This window comes from Porites lutea, chromosome 1, assembly GCF_958299795.1.
Source record: "Porites lutea chromosome 1, jaPorLute2.1, whole genome shotgun sequence".
Lineage (NCBI taxonomy): Eukaryota > Metazoa > Cnidaria > Anthozoa > Scleractinia > Poritidae > Porites > Porites lutea.
Genome location: NC_133201.1, coordinates 59,076,608 through 59,094,117, shown reverse-complemented (window position 1 = coordinate 59,094,117; position 17,510 = coordinate 59,076,608). Strand labels below are relative to the sequence as shown.

The following is a 17,510-nucleotide window of genomic DNA, read 5'->3' as shown; positions in this document are numbered from 1 at the left end:
AAATAACCTGTCACTAGTTAAATCGCCTTTGTGGAGTTCCCGTCCTTATAGTTGGATTTATTGAACGTGCTGATAATACCCGGTATTTTCCACCTGAAAACTTATCTTACATGTCGTGCTTTTCTTCTATAAAGAGGCTTTTAAGTACATTTAAATGACAGCTTTAGTTTAAATAAAGGAAATAGAAAGAAGAATATGTTTTACAAAACAAAAGCCGTATGGGGCCATGTTGATTAGAAAGATACATAAAAGAAAGGTTTGTTGTTTTTCGACGAGCGATCGAACGCCACGCTTTTTTCAACCAAAATTTTACTCGATAATTGAAAAAAATTGAGCCTCCAGTTAATTTGATATACTTTAGTCTTTAGCTGTTTTACTGATCTTTTATCTGTAGAAAGTTTTTAAAAATTGGAAGGTGACTGATAGTGAACGAGGTATATTTCGTAATGACGTTGAAAATTATGTCTCATTCGGCTTCAAGTTCTTCCTCGTCTCCATTCATGGTCTTCCCATTGAAAAGCTTGGTTGAAAACAAAGGAAAAATGGTTTCTAGGCAATTTCTAAAGACAGCTAAAGCAATTTATTCATTTAATTAACTTCGCAGGTTGGTGAATAAGTTTTGAAAGAAAGCAACGAGAAAGAATATCAAATTAATAAATTATAGCTTAACGCGCAGTAGACATCAAACCATTTCAAATAGCACGTTTTTTATTTTGCTTTTCTGTTATCGTACAAACTTATATCCTTTTTTTATTATAAATGTCTTCTAGTCTTAACACTGGATACGTGGAAGAATTTTATACAAATGTATGAACTATGGATACGAACACGGTGGCTTTCGCTTTGCGTACGACTGTTGTGAATAAAAGGTCCTCAATGGCCTTGAATTGTTATCGATTGTTCAATGTCGCAGAGAAAAAGAAAACCTTCACAGAAGTCTTCTTGACTGGATAAACTTACTCTAGATATAAGAAATTTGAATTAAAAAGTAAGATTTTTACCATTTAGCGTCCATTTGGGTGCCTTGATTTTATATGACGATCCAAATCTCTTCTTCTTACGAGAACTTTCCCGCAGTACTGGCATTTGTAGGGAGTGTCTCCAACAGCATGAAGGCGAATGTGTTTCGCCATATTGCTAGGGTCTCCGAACCTCTTTTGGCAGTATTTGCACTTGAGCGGTTTATATCCAGTGTGAATCCGCATGTGGATTTTGAGCCCGTATTTGCGGGTGTACAATTTTCCACACAGCTCGCACAGGTATCCTTTATTAACTTTCTTGGAGTTAAGATCGTTTATCATCTCCTCGTTGCATCCCGTCTTTGGTTTATCCGGCCCCATTTGACCTCCGTTCAAACCCGTTCCATCCGGGTTTGGAGTAGTTGAAGATGAAGGTAATCGGTTAACATTTTGCTCTGCTCCGAACATCATCGGACCTGATGGATTCATTACTGGTTGGCCATTTAGCGGTGGAAATCCCTGGGCCGGAAAACCGTACTTGAAAAAGGGCATCGCAGACGGACTACAAAGTGGTGGACGAGGCTGCAGCAAAAAGGCGGGATTACTCAACATATCCATTTGATTCTGCGAAAATGCAGAGTCCTGTGACAAATTATACCGCATTCCGTTAAGTCCATTTAGTTCGTTCAAAAGCGGTCGCGAGATTGATGGAAATTCCGAGGAAACTGGCACAGATCCAAGCTCGGGACTTTTAAAGCCATTGAAACTTGCAGAGCTAAATGATTGCGGCGATTGACCCACTGGAGGTACGCTAATCGGCGAATTTTTCAATCCTTCCTTAATCCCAAATGTTTCGGCGGTAAAGGAAGGCAAACTCACAGGGGTTAGCGGCGTAAGAACAGGCTGGAGCTTGTCTGGCGATCTGACGACCTGCAAGTCGGAGCTTGAGTGCATCAAAAATCCAGGCGGTGAGGCTTTGGATGATGTGGAGCTCTCTCCTCCTGAACTTTGCAGCGACTTTGGGCATTCCTTCATCAGGAACGAGTCGGTGTTGAAATTTGAGAGGAAAGGAAACTGATTCATGGCCAGTGAGAGGTTGTTGAAGCTATTAAAGCCATTTAAGCCATTCAAAGAACCCGGCATACTGTTGGATAAATTAAGTCCAGATGAGGAATGGCCTCCGTTTTTGTCATCGTGTACTGACACGTCGGATAAGAAACCGCTGCCATTATGGTGATGACTCCTAGTCGATTCTCCATCATGTTTTAGACCTAGCGCTGGATCAGTGTCCTGTTTAGATACCTGTATCCCGTCCGTATCCGAGTTTGGACTCAGGAACAAAGTGCTCATTCTCGGCCGCCTGTTCAACGGGTTGTTTCTACTTGAAAGTTGACTGGTGTGTGAGTGTGCTCGCTGACTGTGAAGCAGGGTCTCTTTATAGCTCTTCGTACGGTTTGTGGCGCACTCAAATGCGATGTGCGTTTTAAGTGTGTTTGGGAATGCAAACACTTGCGAGCAGTGGTGACAAATATATTGGTATTCACCTGTGAAAGAACCGACAGGTGTAGCAAAGTTAATGACACGTGCTATTAAACCAGCCAATCAGAAGCGCGTTTCACGGGACAGCCAAACAGCGATTCAGTGACACGTGCGAAAGGCCCTAGGTTCCTCCGCCTTCGCTACTGGCTTACAACTTAAATAATATCGGCGCTCGAGCGCGGAGAGTTATTAATATTCAATGCTATATTTATAATTAACCAGCCATGCTGTAATTAGCTTCACCACTATCGGCCGGGAAATATCAAATTTTTTCAAAATGAGTGGTCATTTAATGTAGTTTAAGTTTTCGGGGTGCGCCGATGATAACTATCTGCGTTAGGCGGAGAATGGGAGAAACTCGATTAGTGTACTGCGCTAAGTAAAGTTCACTGATTTTTGAGACAATAAACTTTGCCACGAGGGTCATTCAATTCTATTGTTAGATCTTTTGTTAATGACTCCGGCCAATCAAATTACGCTGTCTGTTGTGCTTTTTAAATTGCTCCGTGTTATAATGGGCGCCGTTGCCTGGGCGAAATCGGGAAGCGGTTAGAATACGTAAGCTGCACTTTGCAAACAGCTGAGCCGCTCTGCAAGAGCTAGGACGTTGGAAGCATAACCAGCGATAAACCGGTAGATAAAAAAGTTTTACCACGCTTTTTGATTCAAGATCGTCCTTTTAGCAGGTGCCAAATGGTGGCCGTAGTCATTGCACGTGACCCGTTACGAGCTCGGTGTCGAGTTGTTTAGTTCGCCCTTTGCTGCCTATATATCTTAGAATTGCCACAAAGGGATGGCTGTTCAACCCACACAATAGATGTATCACGCTTTATACATATATAATTTCGACACGCGGCTGAAAAGGGAAATCTTTTGTCCTTGGAATGTATCCTAAGCCAACAGATGCAAAAGCAAGTTCGAAGTCTCAGACCGTGCAGTCTCCTTCGGTACACAGGGATAACTAAGTTAACGGGTAAAATCACTCTTACCAACGAACTAGAAAGTAGCCACGGAACGCCAAACGGGTGAGCCATTTTAGTAGATTATTTGAGGCACCCGGGTACCGGACCAAGAAAAATGGACTTTAAATGACTTACGGTTGCGTTTAACAGACATGTTAAGGCCATGCACGTGTTGCATTGTTAACCCTAGCGCCACAATGAAAGTACCTACGAACAGGAAATGTTTTGTTCGCCATGGCTTAATGTGAGAGAATGCAATCCGACGAAGCAAAACAAAAGCTGCTACCAGCTCCTTAGATAAATAACATCAGCACAATTAAGTGAGCAGTAACGACGTGAAATATTCTCTATTACTCAACAAGGAGTTGGAGAATTTTTGAACAATTTGTTATTTTTTATCTGCAAGAAAGTCGGCTGGAAATAAGAGAAGTAAATATAAGCCATTTGTAGTTGGTTGACCTCGATAACTTGGAAGGAACCTCGAAGGTGTGGCAACAGAATTCCTTTACTTGTTACGGTTCTACATGGTACTTTAACACTGATTGTCGTAATGAGAATTAAACAACTGTTCCATCTTGGAAGAAAAAGTAGTGGCTTCTAATAAATCGAAATGCTTCCGCAGTAACGAAAATCGCACTTAGTTACTTCACTGACAAAGCGCTACAATTTGATCACTACGTCCCTTGATATCCCAACTAAACATTTTATAGATTGAATTCATTCTTGTCGTGTTTCCTAGACACCGGAAATTGATTTCACTCCGAAGGTGTTAAGGTAGTAAACAACATTTGTACTTTTCTGGTAACATTAGCGTAGCTCTGACTGAAAAATTCGCGATAAAATATGGCCGTTTGTCTCCAAGGGAGGGCAGTCACTTTTTCTTGAGCTTTTCGGTATCTTCGGAGCAATCCCAAAAATTGTACAATTTTCGGAAAAAAAGGCAAAGGATTTTTGCTAGGAATATCGATTACGCCATCACGTTTATTGGAAAAGGAAAATCATTATCATATGAAAATTTTTCCATTGTTTGTAGAGATATCAATTAACTACTTATATTTTCATATTCTCTTATCACCCTGAAAACCACGCGACAATGTCTTTTACAAAATCAATTAAACTTTCTTTTCTTTTAACTTGCTTTTAAAGTCATAAACAATTTTTCTGTGATGTATACATATATAAAAAAATTCTTGCACATGGAGATCAGCACTTTTTCTTATAAAAGCTTGTAAATGCATTCAAACGTGAGACGTGAAGCAAGCTGCGGCATAGACTCAACAAATTATATACCAGTCGACACCAGTAGTAATAAGACTTGTTCGCAAGGGTTAAACCAGAAAAGAGCATTAATGTCCCATTTTTTAACGCAACGTTTAATCGCAGAAGGCACGAAAAGATGCATATAAACAAATCATTGCTCATTGTCATACATTTTAGACAAATTATACAAGAGTTCGTTTGCAAGAAGAACAAGAAGATTTCATAAAAGGCGCAATTGAAAAGCCGAGAATTAAACTAAACAGAGACCTTTTATGAAAAGAATAATAACGAGATATTATTAGTTGTGATTTTCTCAATTTTTCTTTGAACTGAAAAGCAATTATCGGATATAAATTGATGCGTTAATCAAAGTTTGGATAAACACGGACCTTCTGAATCTACCACACCAATTTGGCATGTGTAGTCGTCATGTTTTGTAACATCGTCATATTTTTTTTCCGAAATGACTCATTTAAACTGGAAAACAACCTTCAAAGGCGATTGTTGCAATCAAAAACGAAACAAAGTAATGTTATAAATCATTTATCTTTTGCAGAAAAATCACTTTTATTTTTAGTCAGATTGATGTGATTAAGAGAAACGAAAACGAAACAAGTACGAAGTTCACGCGAGCTTCAATTTCCCATTTAGCTCCGCACCGTAAGCAACTTTTTGCACTATATTCTCTCAGAAAAAGCAACACAGATTTCTCAGTGTTGTTTTGTTCCATAATAATTATGAAGGCAAATTAAAGTGAAATTAAAAAAGAATAGGCTTGATACAATCTTTTGTAAATTGCACCCCGTGCAGAAATGTCTTTTGAAGTTGGACTGTTTTTAACTTTGAACAGAGCGGAAGAAAGCCTAGCTATTAACTGCATGCTAGCTGCGGCAACTTCTCGAATTTGCAGAAGTGTTTGTCGTAACACACAGAGACTGAATTTGCCAGATTGGTCGCCAGCAGAGTTATTAACTCATGCGAACACTGTTTAACAAAGAAAGACAAAAACAAAGAAATCACATGTTACCTGAACAATACAGATACCTTGTATGACAGCTTGCTTTGCTTAGTAGCGGAAGACGGTGGTTGTCTCTCCCTTTCGATTAGATGCAGTCAAAAAGAGCAAATAAGCATACCTCGGCCCCCGCCCGCTCAGCGCGTTGACTTCGCATATTAGAATCTTTTAGTATTTTATTTTGGTTTGAAGGTTTTTCTTGTTTGTTTTTTTTCCCCACGTACTCTACTTCCTCGAGAAACAATCGTTTGGCAGTGAACCTCAGCTATATAACAACATTTTGTTTTTGATACTTTTCTCAAAACATTTACCAAGGCCCCTTCCACACGAATTCCGACGGATATTTTTGAAACCGCATATTTCACAGTTAGATACGAATTGACCCTCGGTCCACACGAAACCAGTGAAAGACGTGCAACCGCACTCATTCATCCGCGCCCTATTCGTGTGAAAAAGAAATATCCGGATTTCGCGTGGACGAGGCCCAGTTAAACTATACCTGTACACTTCTCATACATTTATAATTGATGAAAAATATGCTGGTCAACGCGTGCAGCTTTTTACAGCCCTAATTTATTAAACTGAATTTTCAGTGACGTGAGTGAGGCAAAATTATACAAAAATGAAAAATTGCCAAGACAAGAATAACGAGTAAATTCTTTATGTACTCTTCCGATATTTCGAACCCTCGGTTTTTCGAAATTCCCGATTATTCTTCCCTTCAACTGTGAAAAACTGCAATTTTAACCCCGTCGTTTTAAGCCTCAAGATAATTCGAACCAATCGGCTTTTCCCAAGGTGTTTCGGGAAATCAGGATTCCATTGTAGCTTAATATAGGGTATGACATCTGTAAAATCTATTGAAGTGGTCAGTAGAAACCTCTTTACATACTTTGTTTCACGGCATTAAGTTCCTGATACCGCAGTCTCTATTAACCAGAGTGCTGCACCATTATCGCGGAGGTCAAGAGTTCGAATCTTGTACAGCTACCTTTATCTTGCAACTGCAAAAGTTGAGTCTGAAACTACGATAATCGTGATTCCTTACATTTAATTCCTTGTCCCGCAGTTCTGAAAAATAATTTTCTTGTATTCATGGTTTCATTAAATAGACTATTTGTCGGTGAAATGGCCAGTTTCTTTTCATTTTCCTTATTTATCTGTCGTGCTATCTTACTTTCCAGTAATTTATCGGTAATTTTTCCTAAATTTGCAAACTCGGCAGTGGAAAAAGGTTGTTGACTTTAGGATTATTGTTTATCCTTCTTTTAGTGCAAAATCCTAATTTTTAATAAATGCATTCATCCGTTAAGAGAGCTGACTGTTGCCGTTGGCTGAAGATGCCACTGAATATTTAATAGTGAATATCAAATAAAGATACGGTAAAATTCATCTCATATGTTCCAAAGTACCATACGTATTTTTCTTCCACATCTTCTTTTAAACACCTAATAAATTGAAGTTGTTTTGAAAAGCACTATTGTATCATTAACGGACCAAAACGATTATACATATTTAACTTGAATATACCACCTGTCGGTAAACTATTTCTTCAGTAAACATTAGCCGCGAAAGAATAAACCTCGCACCATGAAAACTATTAGACTTGTACACTTTCGCGGGCTTTTGGCGATGAATTAAAATCAACCCGAGTACTTTATTCAAAGATTTCATATTTTTACCTACACCAGAAATTTTCTTGGGTGTCGTAGCTTGACTATCTTTTAGCTTTTTTTTTTTTAGTTTCAACTGAATTTAGTATTTCTTCATTTTCCGAGGCGAAAACTATTTTCTTTAACCTTTAAAACCGTAAATAATGCCTGGCGCTCAAAGAGTTAATCGATTAAAAAAGAAATTAGTCCATCTGTTTCTTGCATAAGGCTCTCTCCGGGACAGGAAATCCTGATTGTTTCTGTTTTTTGGTTGACGCAACAGTAAGGAGGACAATTCTTAAAGAAGTTAGATTCCTGCTAAAAATAATAGAGAATGTTGCCATTAATGCGGTGTAATTTTCTGCGCGAGTGATTCTGTACAATAAGCCACATGTTTAGGCCTGATTTTGGGGGTTCGTACCGGCTGCTTTTGCCCAGTAACACATTACAACGTGAAATTATTGATCCCTTATTTGAAGATGCTCTGTGGGCATTGATTATTTAGTTTAAGTTATATTCTTTTAATCTGGCTCCGCAAGAGAATATTTTGAATTCAACGTGTGTACAATGGAACTTGGGCGTTGGCAGGTTTTGGTCAATAAACAATATCCTTTGCTCGCGACTTGTTCATATATTGCAATCGTTACATAGAGGGAGACGAGAGAACAACTACGGTTCTTGATGGTAATTAAGCGAGGTACTTAAATTATTAATCTGAATAATCTTGTTTCGAAGAAATCAAACTAAGGTATCATGTAACCTATTCACTTAAAATCAAGTCCATACAACAATAGCATTGAAGTGAATTGAGATAATGCTATAATGTTAAGTCCAGGATAGAAGGAAATGTACATTCCTGATATAACTCAAATTTATAATAATGACCTTAACGCGGCATAAACGGCTTTATATTAGCCTGTTTCTCAGTATCAGGACGGTTACTTTTTAGAACTCGCCTTCTGTTGCACTTTATGTATGCAAGTGGAATCATAAAACTGATTACTCAATGTCCTTTTATCAGAACAATAAAACCACATGTTAGCAGAATTCGAGAACTGTCGATCACGCTAGCTCTCATTCGGCATTAATAGCACTAAATCAATATAAGAAAAACCCACTCAAAAAGTTAGTTTCGCAATTTCCTGACACAAGCCTAGTACATGTGGCTCTCACTTAGATCTTTGCACATTTTGCTTAGTATCATGGCCGGTCCAGTGACTTGTTTATTTACTTTTTTAAAACCTCTGTCCGGAACGGCTAGCCTTCGGTAGCCATGAAGTACAAAGCAAATGATAGAAAGCTCATTCTGCAAAAGCTATAAAAACGGGTTTGATGAACAACTTTAATTTTAATATGTTGGAACAATGATCAACGATACTTCAATACAAGATTATATCAGCTTAAACGATTGGACATATATTGAAATAAAAAAACGCGAATGAAAAATACATATTGCTATTAAAAGAATGATTAAGCTGTGAGAAAAGTGACAAGAATGGAAACATTATTCTTAAATTTTTCAATCTCAGACGTTGAGTTTTATGCCTCCTTGTAAAATTTCTGACATCTCTAAATATTAGCTCTACCTTGCAAATTAAATATAACCGGGCATTAAAAAAACAGCGCAAAGTTTACTTAAGGTACATCTTGGTCGCTGGTAATGTAATTTGGAGCTGCCGATTTTATGATCACAACTTCAGCACCGGAACAGGACAAGAACTTTTATTAGTTACACCCATTCAGGGCTTAACAAGTCACGTCATGTGAGAGGTTTCTAAGACGCAAATTACAAATGCCTCTTGAATCTCTTACCACTCAATTACGCTAAATGAGTAGAACAATACCAACACATGCTACGCGTTATTGTGTCTGTATAACTAACACACAATAAAAATACCTCAAGAACGAGCTGGTCTGCTTAGTAACGCTTATTTTTACATGGACATAATAGGCGCTCTTTACGTAGCGATTATCGGCTTTTAGTTATCTGTCGCGGCAATAAAGTCAGTAAGGTCTATGAAAGCTTTTAAAAAAATCTTGAGTTTGGTCGAACTGTTGTCTCTTTTATAACTCAGTAAGAGATCCTATTTTATTAAAGAGTATAGTTTTACTAGAAATTTTACTTTTCTTTGGTAGTGCGAGCTAATTTGAAAAAAGCTTTTATTGAGTGTTGTAAATAGTAGTTTAAAAAAGTCAATTTTCGGTTTATGAACAGACAATGGAGTTAATTTTTTTTGTTTTCATCTGGCGTATTTCTATGAGCTTTCATGTTGCCTAAAAGTGAAGCAAAAAAGGTTCATCTTGAAGTGAGACTTATAGAAATGTTCGGATCTGCATTGTGATAAACTCCACGTATGCAAACACGCTTTCCCGAGAGAAGTATTGAGCTTAAGTCTTTTCTCAAAATAACTGGATAGTAACTCTAATCACTCCTCAAACCAGAAAAAGTGTAAGGAAAGCAGAGTGGGTGAATAGCTAGAAGTTAGGACAGGAGCCCATAGGGATAGAAGCCTCAGCAAATTAACACCCTCTGACCGAAAACAAAGAAATCCAGTTCTAGCCTTACAATTCTAACTCACTGTTATCGGAAACATATAAAATAGTGCACGGATCCATAGTTAAATAAGACCGGAATATTAAGTGTTAACAAGGGCAAGAAATTGTTAAATTTTTTAGGTCAGATTATAGCTCTTGACCCAAAAATAGTTATTTAGACATTGTTGAGGGACTAACCTTTGCTCCGACACTTTAAGAGAGGAAACACTCCGGCTTCCATACCATTAGGCCGCGATAAAAAGAACAGAATCCCTTCCCGTAACATTTGAAGGTTTGCAGATTCTTACAATAATAATTCTACGGCAGCTAGGGTACTCGTTGAGAGGGAACCCTACAGTCACATCCATGGAAAATTAGTAGATCAAACATAATCCAAGTTCATGCCTTTGAAATCAAAGTGCTTGCAAGCGCTACCTCAGGACAGAGTTCATTGAGGGAAAAAATTAGCGAAATGCGCTCAACAGCATCTGACCGGATAATACAGGGGATCTACCTGCTATTTATTGCAGGTTTTACTGATACCGTTTTTCTATTAGGAGGCGCGTGGACATATTTATTAGCTTTTATTCCATAGTCTGCTCGCGAGAAAATGCAATGTGCAATTTTCGAAGCTCATCGAAAAAAATTCCCACGATTTTCTGAAGTTTACTTTTCGTATTTCACTCCCCATGCAAGTTAGGCTATTTTTCGTACAAAAAGGAGACCTAAAAATTTTCGGATAATCGAAAATTAATGTGATAGAGAGAGGACGATTAGAAACATTCCTACTTTCGTTAAACGTTAAATTGCATCTAAAATATTTGGAGAAAATATGGTGAAGACTTGAATGCTTTTGTGAAGATCAGATCACCAGAGTTCAAGTAAAGCTAGAATTCATCCTGTAATCCAAATATGGCTCTATCTTTTGTTGAGGTTACCGGCGGATATTTTCAGATGGAAACTTTTGTTAAAATTATGATATTTGGCTCATAGTAAAGGTTTAGGTGTGATCTTTATGAAAAAAAAATAATCAAAACAAAAACAAAAACAAAAAATGGAAAAGATTAAATTTTGGTGTAGAAATGACAGTTTTTCGTTTGTATCGGAAGTAAAGTTACTCTTTCAATTTGATTGAAACCCAATGGTGTTTTTCGCGGGAATTTCAATGCAGCCGGTGGATGAATAATCGGGACTGTTTTTCTTTTAGTTAGCGACTCAACATTGCTGTTAAATTATATCATCCTCTCTCTATGTCAATACTAGTCGGCCCAGTGGAAGCTGCCGAACTTTCCCTTCTACCGGCCGGTTTGGTTTTTGACCAAGCGTGGCTGCATTTGTAGTCTTTCATTTCCACAGCTTTAACTGAGAAAAAGTGATCTCACTATTGATCCCAGTGCAAATGTGGCTCGAAAGTCGAAACGTGAGGTTGTTTAAAAATAGAAAGAGCCCCCAAAAATCGAACTGAAGTAATCTTATTGAAGCGCGGATTGGCCCAGATTCCTGAGAAGTATTTGTGGGCGGAGTTTGTTTACGAAGCGAGGGAGTTTTTTTAATCGCCTCTTTTTCTCGACTTATATTATTCGCTCAGAGGGGACACTTTAAGAAGCTACAACTCCGAGGGAATTTGATCGATTAACTTAGAATTTTGAGAATTTTTTACGTGTCGGAAATTTTTGGTTTCAATCAACCTTTTTTGTTGACAGGCATTTTTGATCGATCATCCAACATCTTTTTTTTAGCGGTATTTCCAATGTGTTTTGAAATTTTTGATTGCAAGCGAAAAAGGGAATACCCCGACACTTTTTTTAGGGCTTTGACTACCAAAACACTTGAGCAAATCAAATGAGTGAAAAATAAACATCGCTTTGAGTTTTAGTTTGAAAGCTGATTCGGACGTTCCCATTAAAAAATTCCTAAACAAAATTGACAGTGCAATTTTTCAAACAACTGTTGGATTATTAAGAATGCCAATTTAATTAGCTTTAATTTGATATACGGTGTTAGGTATCTGCAGTTTAATTGGAACTCTTTACATAACTTGCGCGTGAGACACCCCTGAAAGTACCCGGGGTAACCTGAATGCTAAATTGAGTAAAAACAGTGCCTGTTAGGACAGGAGTCGTGTGGCGTATAAACTATGATTGTCTTTCGTCTTCGACGGACTTAGAACTCTTGTGAAGAAGGTCGGTATTGACAGGTTAATGCACGGCAAACCCTAATTAGTTGTGAGTGTTGCTCACACATTAGGTTACTGTTAGGCGGGAAAGGATTTGTTCTACTCAAATGTCCAGAATCGTGATTGAAGTACAGATCACAGCTATAATGAAAGACGTTATAGGTGCATTCTGATTAACGCGACGTTCACACTTTACCGAATAGCTTTTGCGCAGGCACGAATACCCTACCAAACCGGATAGGGTTTCTGTTCACACATAAGAACGGTTATTTTGCGCAGTTTTTTGTAATGGAGCGAAGTAGCGCCGCACGGATTCCTAATTAAAGTGATGTTCACACTGTCTAGTACTATACCAGTCAGCTTTTCCTTTCGGCACAAAAAGCTAGATCCGATGTAGTATGAATATAGCCTAAGTAACTGTGTCTTTGGCTCCGTAGTATGGAAGTCGTCATCTCGATTAAAGCACGAACAATTGGAGGGAATAAACGCAACTCTGATTGGCTGGTTGGATTCAAACTAACTTCGAATGTAATTATAGTACCGCTTGAATTGTTTCTTAATCAAAAGCTATATAAGAGGGAATATCACTTTAAATGCTGTTCTTGTGAAAGCTATGAGGCGGGCATCGAGTGATAAAGTCAAGAAGTGTACTGTTTAGTGGTCCCAAAATGTGATATTTAAGGTTAGACTAAACACACCAGGAGACAACTTGCAGCAACTAGTCGCGGCGACACATCGATCACAACGACAAATTGATTCCTGTGTACTCTTAATTGGCAGGATGAATTTTTGAGAAAATCTTTGTCTTCTAAACAGAATTTTGTCGCTACACCAAGTCGCAGAAAACTACATCAGACTGAATTTAGGAGACTTGTTGCGGCGACAAATTCTGTTGCGGAGCCGCAAAGATTTTCACAAGAATTCTCTACTACACGCGAAGCGATTTGTCGCTGCGACGTGTTCTCTTTGGCTGCAACCAGTCACCTAGTGTGTTCCGAACTTTTAAAACGAGGGGAATCTAAAGTGCTAGTGAAGTGAATTGCATGAATACCCTTTTTGAATTGAGAAAGGTTTTTCAATCATAGAAAAGTGGTTTTAAAAGACAAAAACATACAATAAACGTCACAAAATGTCTCAGATCGGAGCTCAAAGAGTGCGTCCATTTCGCAAATTTTGAGCCTTCGTCTTTGTCTGACAAAAGAAAACTGATATATTCCAAAACATTTGATTTATGATTTGATGACTGGGTCCAAACCGATCCCTCACCAACCATGCAGGGTTGGTCCACTACTGCACTGGTAATATTGTGGATATGTATATTTTAATTGTTTTTCTTCTGCCTTATTGGTAATTAATTTCGCGTTTTTCGCGATTGTAAAAAAATCGCGAACTTTAAACATGCAAAATTTAATACCCATACAGAACATTAAAATCACAGAAAAATGATTAACATGTAATAACAACAACATATACAAGATATGTATCGACACATTTACTGGTAAACTCCATGTTGTATCTTCTGTTGTGAAATAAAAAAAGATTTCACACGTGGAGTGTTTAATCTTGCTATCATCTTCATCTGAATCGCTAGATTCGTGAAAAAACATACATATACGTTTTGATTGCACAAGTTTATCAACAAATTTTTAAAAGTTCAGACTATTTGAGAAATATAATGAAATTGAGAACGCTTCAATGGCAAAATTTGATACCCCTTTTTCGTATTTTCCTATTTACATCGCGAAAATAAAACCCTGCGAAATACTGCCTCGCTAAAAACGCGAAATTAAGTACCCAAGGTATTTCTTCTGTTTAAATTGCCATAATAACTTTCTTTAATTTGCTACCGAGATGCAATACTGAATAACAACAAATCTTTTCTTACGTTGCTCAGTTTTTGGGATGACAAGCTTTGGAATCTTAAGTCTTCTGCCCAGTCCTTCTGTGGGCCATATTAGCAGCTCTTCTCCGGGGGCCACTCTGCGAATGGTGCGAAAGTAGAATGAGCCCTCTTTTAAGAACACCTCCACATTTTGCTCCTCTGGACAACGGGCAAAGTTCATAAATGGAACCCAAGAAAGATGGCGGTCCATAACCCAGATTAGCTGACCGTATCTGTAAGAAATCTGCAAGGATCGAAGAAATTGTTGCTTTAGGTTTATTTTACTCTCCATGCTTTTACATAATGAAAAGTTTAAAGAAACCATCGCCCCATAATAATCGATAACAGAATTTTCCCAGAAAATTACTGTTCGAACTCAATCCAGCTCTATCACTCTTTTGATTTATACATCTGTTTTCTGTTTGAGTTTGACCACTTTGGTAAGGCGGAGCTTCCATGAAACACATCAATCAAATTTGTTAATGTAAAATAACCGCTTACACTTTTAGGAAATGGTTTAAGGTTTGTTTTACCTCCGTATTGGGGGAAGTGATACCAATTTTTGATCGATCCGCAAACTACAAAAATTTCACTGTCTTTCTTTACAAGAGAAGTTTTATTGGTAATGCTGGCCACGACAGCCGGGGCAGATTGCCATGCCAGTTTTGCTTGATATTTACTGAATGGAATAACAATCAGATAGTCTCACCTCAAGTACAAAATCCAAATGTTTATGATCTGTAGTTTTTAAGAGCATGTTTAGTGGGCCTTGGTAAGGACCAAACGTTAGTAAGGCAGGAATGGAGCATGTCACGAATACTCCGGAATACCGCTGAACGTTCTCCATTTCTGACCAGTGAAGGAGATACATGGTGAGACACCTTTGAAGGGACTGACACAGTAATTTGCCTATGAAAGTGACACAATTATTATAGTACTCTATTAGATGCAACGCAGTGATATATTTCATATATTGGTCTAAATATATGTTTATACTTATAAGACTACTTTTACAATATAACGCGAGATTTTTCCGAATTTGTCGCTTGCATTTTGGTACCGGATTTGTTTTGCCGTTTACAAGCAGACGCGTCCGTGAAATCGAAATGAAAACGTCCTGGATTGGTTGCCTACCTGGAGTTTTCGAGTTTTCAAATCCGGAATCTGAGGTGCTTTGATGGAAGGAACAAAAAAAAATTCAGTCATAGAATTCCTTCGAAAAATCTGCTAAGAGCTTTTTGATCAAACGCATTCAGGAAAAAGAACGTTTAGACCCTATAATTACCTTTTTTTTCTAACTACGATTAAAGGTCCTTGACTTTGATAGATTTAGAAATTTTATGTCAATCTAAAGCTGTTTTAACCTAGTATTTAGACTGGGGGCACTTTTGAGGTCCCTCTCACTACGTTAACCCTATTCAGACTGGGGGGGGGGCTTTTCGAACCCCCCCTCCGGCAAAATCGTGATAACTCCTACACCGAAAGAGCTATGACGTTCAAATTTTCTGACTTTTCCTAAAATTTATCTAGGAACATTTTGGTATAATTACCATGTCCATGTGATTAGTCATGTTGCCATGGCAACCAGTTTCTGAAACATAGGTTTTGGAAAATTTAAAAAATGGTGATTTTTTTGTTTGAAGATCGCGTTTTTACACTTATAGTGCTTTTTGTTGTTAAAATGGTCTTTGCTTGGGACTAGTTTTTGAATTACGTCAAAATGCTTCAACATCGAATATTTGGGGGGGAGGGATGGGGTAAAATTTGTCACTTTTTTGCTTTGACAAATATGCTGCTCTATTTTCCAAATAACACTTCCAAAGTCATTTGTTTGGGTAATAAACATTAGTTTGATACTTCTTTTATACATTCTGAGCTTTTTCCCCTTTGAAAGTTGCTTTAAATTATAATTTTAACCAAAAAAACGGAAATCCAAGATGGCGGATCCAAGATGGCGGATCCAAGATGGCGGATCCAAGATGGCGGACAACCATTTCAAATTTTAAATTTTATTGCTTCCTACTGCTTTTTCTCGCTGTACAAGTCTTTCCTTGTTACTAGTTCATAAGGAAGGATAACAAAGAGATGGCTTTACCAATATTATTGATATTTTACGTATCTAAGTGGAAAAATAATAAGAAACATTGAAAAATCGGAATATGACGTCACTGTGACGTCATCATTGGGCGTGGCGAGTCAAAACTGGGTGTGGGGCTTCTTTGTACGGAGATGATCATTGTGTGTAAATTTCATGACCCTAGCATTATTGGTTCCAGAGATACAGAGGGGGGTCCGAGGAGCCCCCCCCCCAGTCACAGATTGACCAAAAAAGCCCAGTCTGAATAGGGTTAAATAAAGCTACGTACAAACGGACGCCACAACTCCCGACAACAACAACAACAACAACGAGCTTTATTTGCATTACAAGCACATACAGTATTGCAAAAGCTATTTTTAGGAATCGAAATTACAACACAGGGCAATTACGTTACTTTGATAATAATTTGTCACGAACATCAAAAGAAGCTGAAATATATTTTATGAATTGTATATTGATAAAGTAATTAGAAGAGTTCATCCGAGGTCATTGATCAAACCAATATAGGTAACTGGCTAATATTTGGAATCAGAGTCTTGACTTCATAGCATAGTAAAGTTTATTCCTAATCATAAAGTATGTAGGACATTAAAAAAGAAAGTCAACTTCGTCTTCTATTACACTGCATCCACAAAAAGGGCAATGCCTATTATCCTTGGTAGTTTGATAGTATCTGCCTATTTCTATCATTAGTTTATGATTGATTATTCGAAGTTTTACTAAAGCCCATGTTTCGACAATGTTTCGCCCGTTTTCACGGGGATAAAAGTTGACCGGTTTAAAACCTCGAGCAACAACACGCAACAACATCCAACAACATACAACAGGGTGTGCAAACGGACGCAACATGTAACATCCAACAATGTTGCGTCCGTTTGCAGGTAGCTTAACTTCAAAACAGCTAATGCTATGACCGCCAAAGTTAGCTTCTTTCCCTAAAATTTATCTGGGAGCATTTTTAAGTCTTCGCGGGGTGTGTGCCAAAGTTGACGTTACCATGGCAACCGAGTTTTCACAGCGGTGTTTTTTAAAAGGTATATTTTTTGAAAAAGGTTTTATTTCTATTCTTAGTATTATGCAACCTCGTCCCCGGGGCGCTTTTCCCTGGTAAAAGTGTCCTGGGGACGAGGTTGAGTATTATGAAAGTTAACCAACTTTTCGATTTTACCAGTCACCTTACTATTTAACTATATTTCGCTTTATGACAACTTAATTTGGATTCTGCCAGTAAATTCAATAATATGGCGTCGTTATGACGTCAAATTACATCATTGTGCCAATCAAATTATGCCTAGATGCTGGAAATGACAGGTGCATTATTCTTTGTTCTTTTGGTAGCCGAATCATGAGCGCTTTTGAAGGCAAACAGGGGGACCTCTAAAGCAACCCCCCCCCGCCCCCAAACATTCAAGTGGTAAGAAAAGCAAAAAAA

At 38.0% G+C, this 17,510-nt stretch overlaps 1 protein-coding gene across 1 annotated transcript; it reads right to left on the bottom strand.

Moving 5' to 3' along the window:
* Positions 1–687: 687 nt before the first annotated feature.
* On the bottom strand, positions 688–14,879 carry LOC140940629 (uncharacterized). The gene is made up of 3 exons (XM_073389620.1): positions 14,690–14,879; positions 13,984–14,224; positions 688–2,503 (listed from the first exon to the last, which is right to left on the bottom strand). The coding sequence occupies exons 1-3, from the start codon at positions 14,849–14,851 to the stop codon at positions 1,005–1,007; spliced, it is 1,902 nt and encodes a 633-aa protein (XP_073245721.1). The 5' UTR covers positions 14,852–14,879; the 3' UTR covers positions 688–1,004.
* Between the last annotated feature and the right edge of the window lie 2,631 nt (positions 14,880–17,510).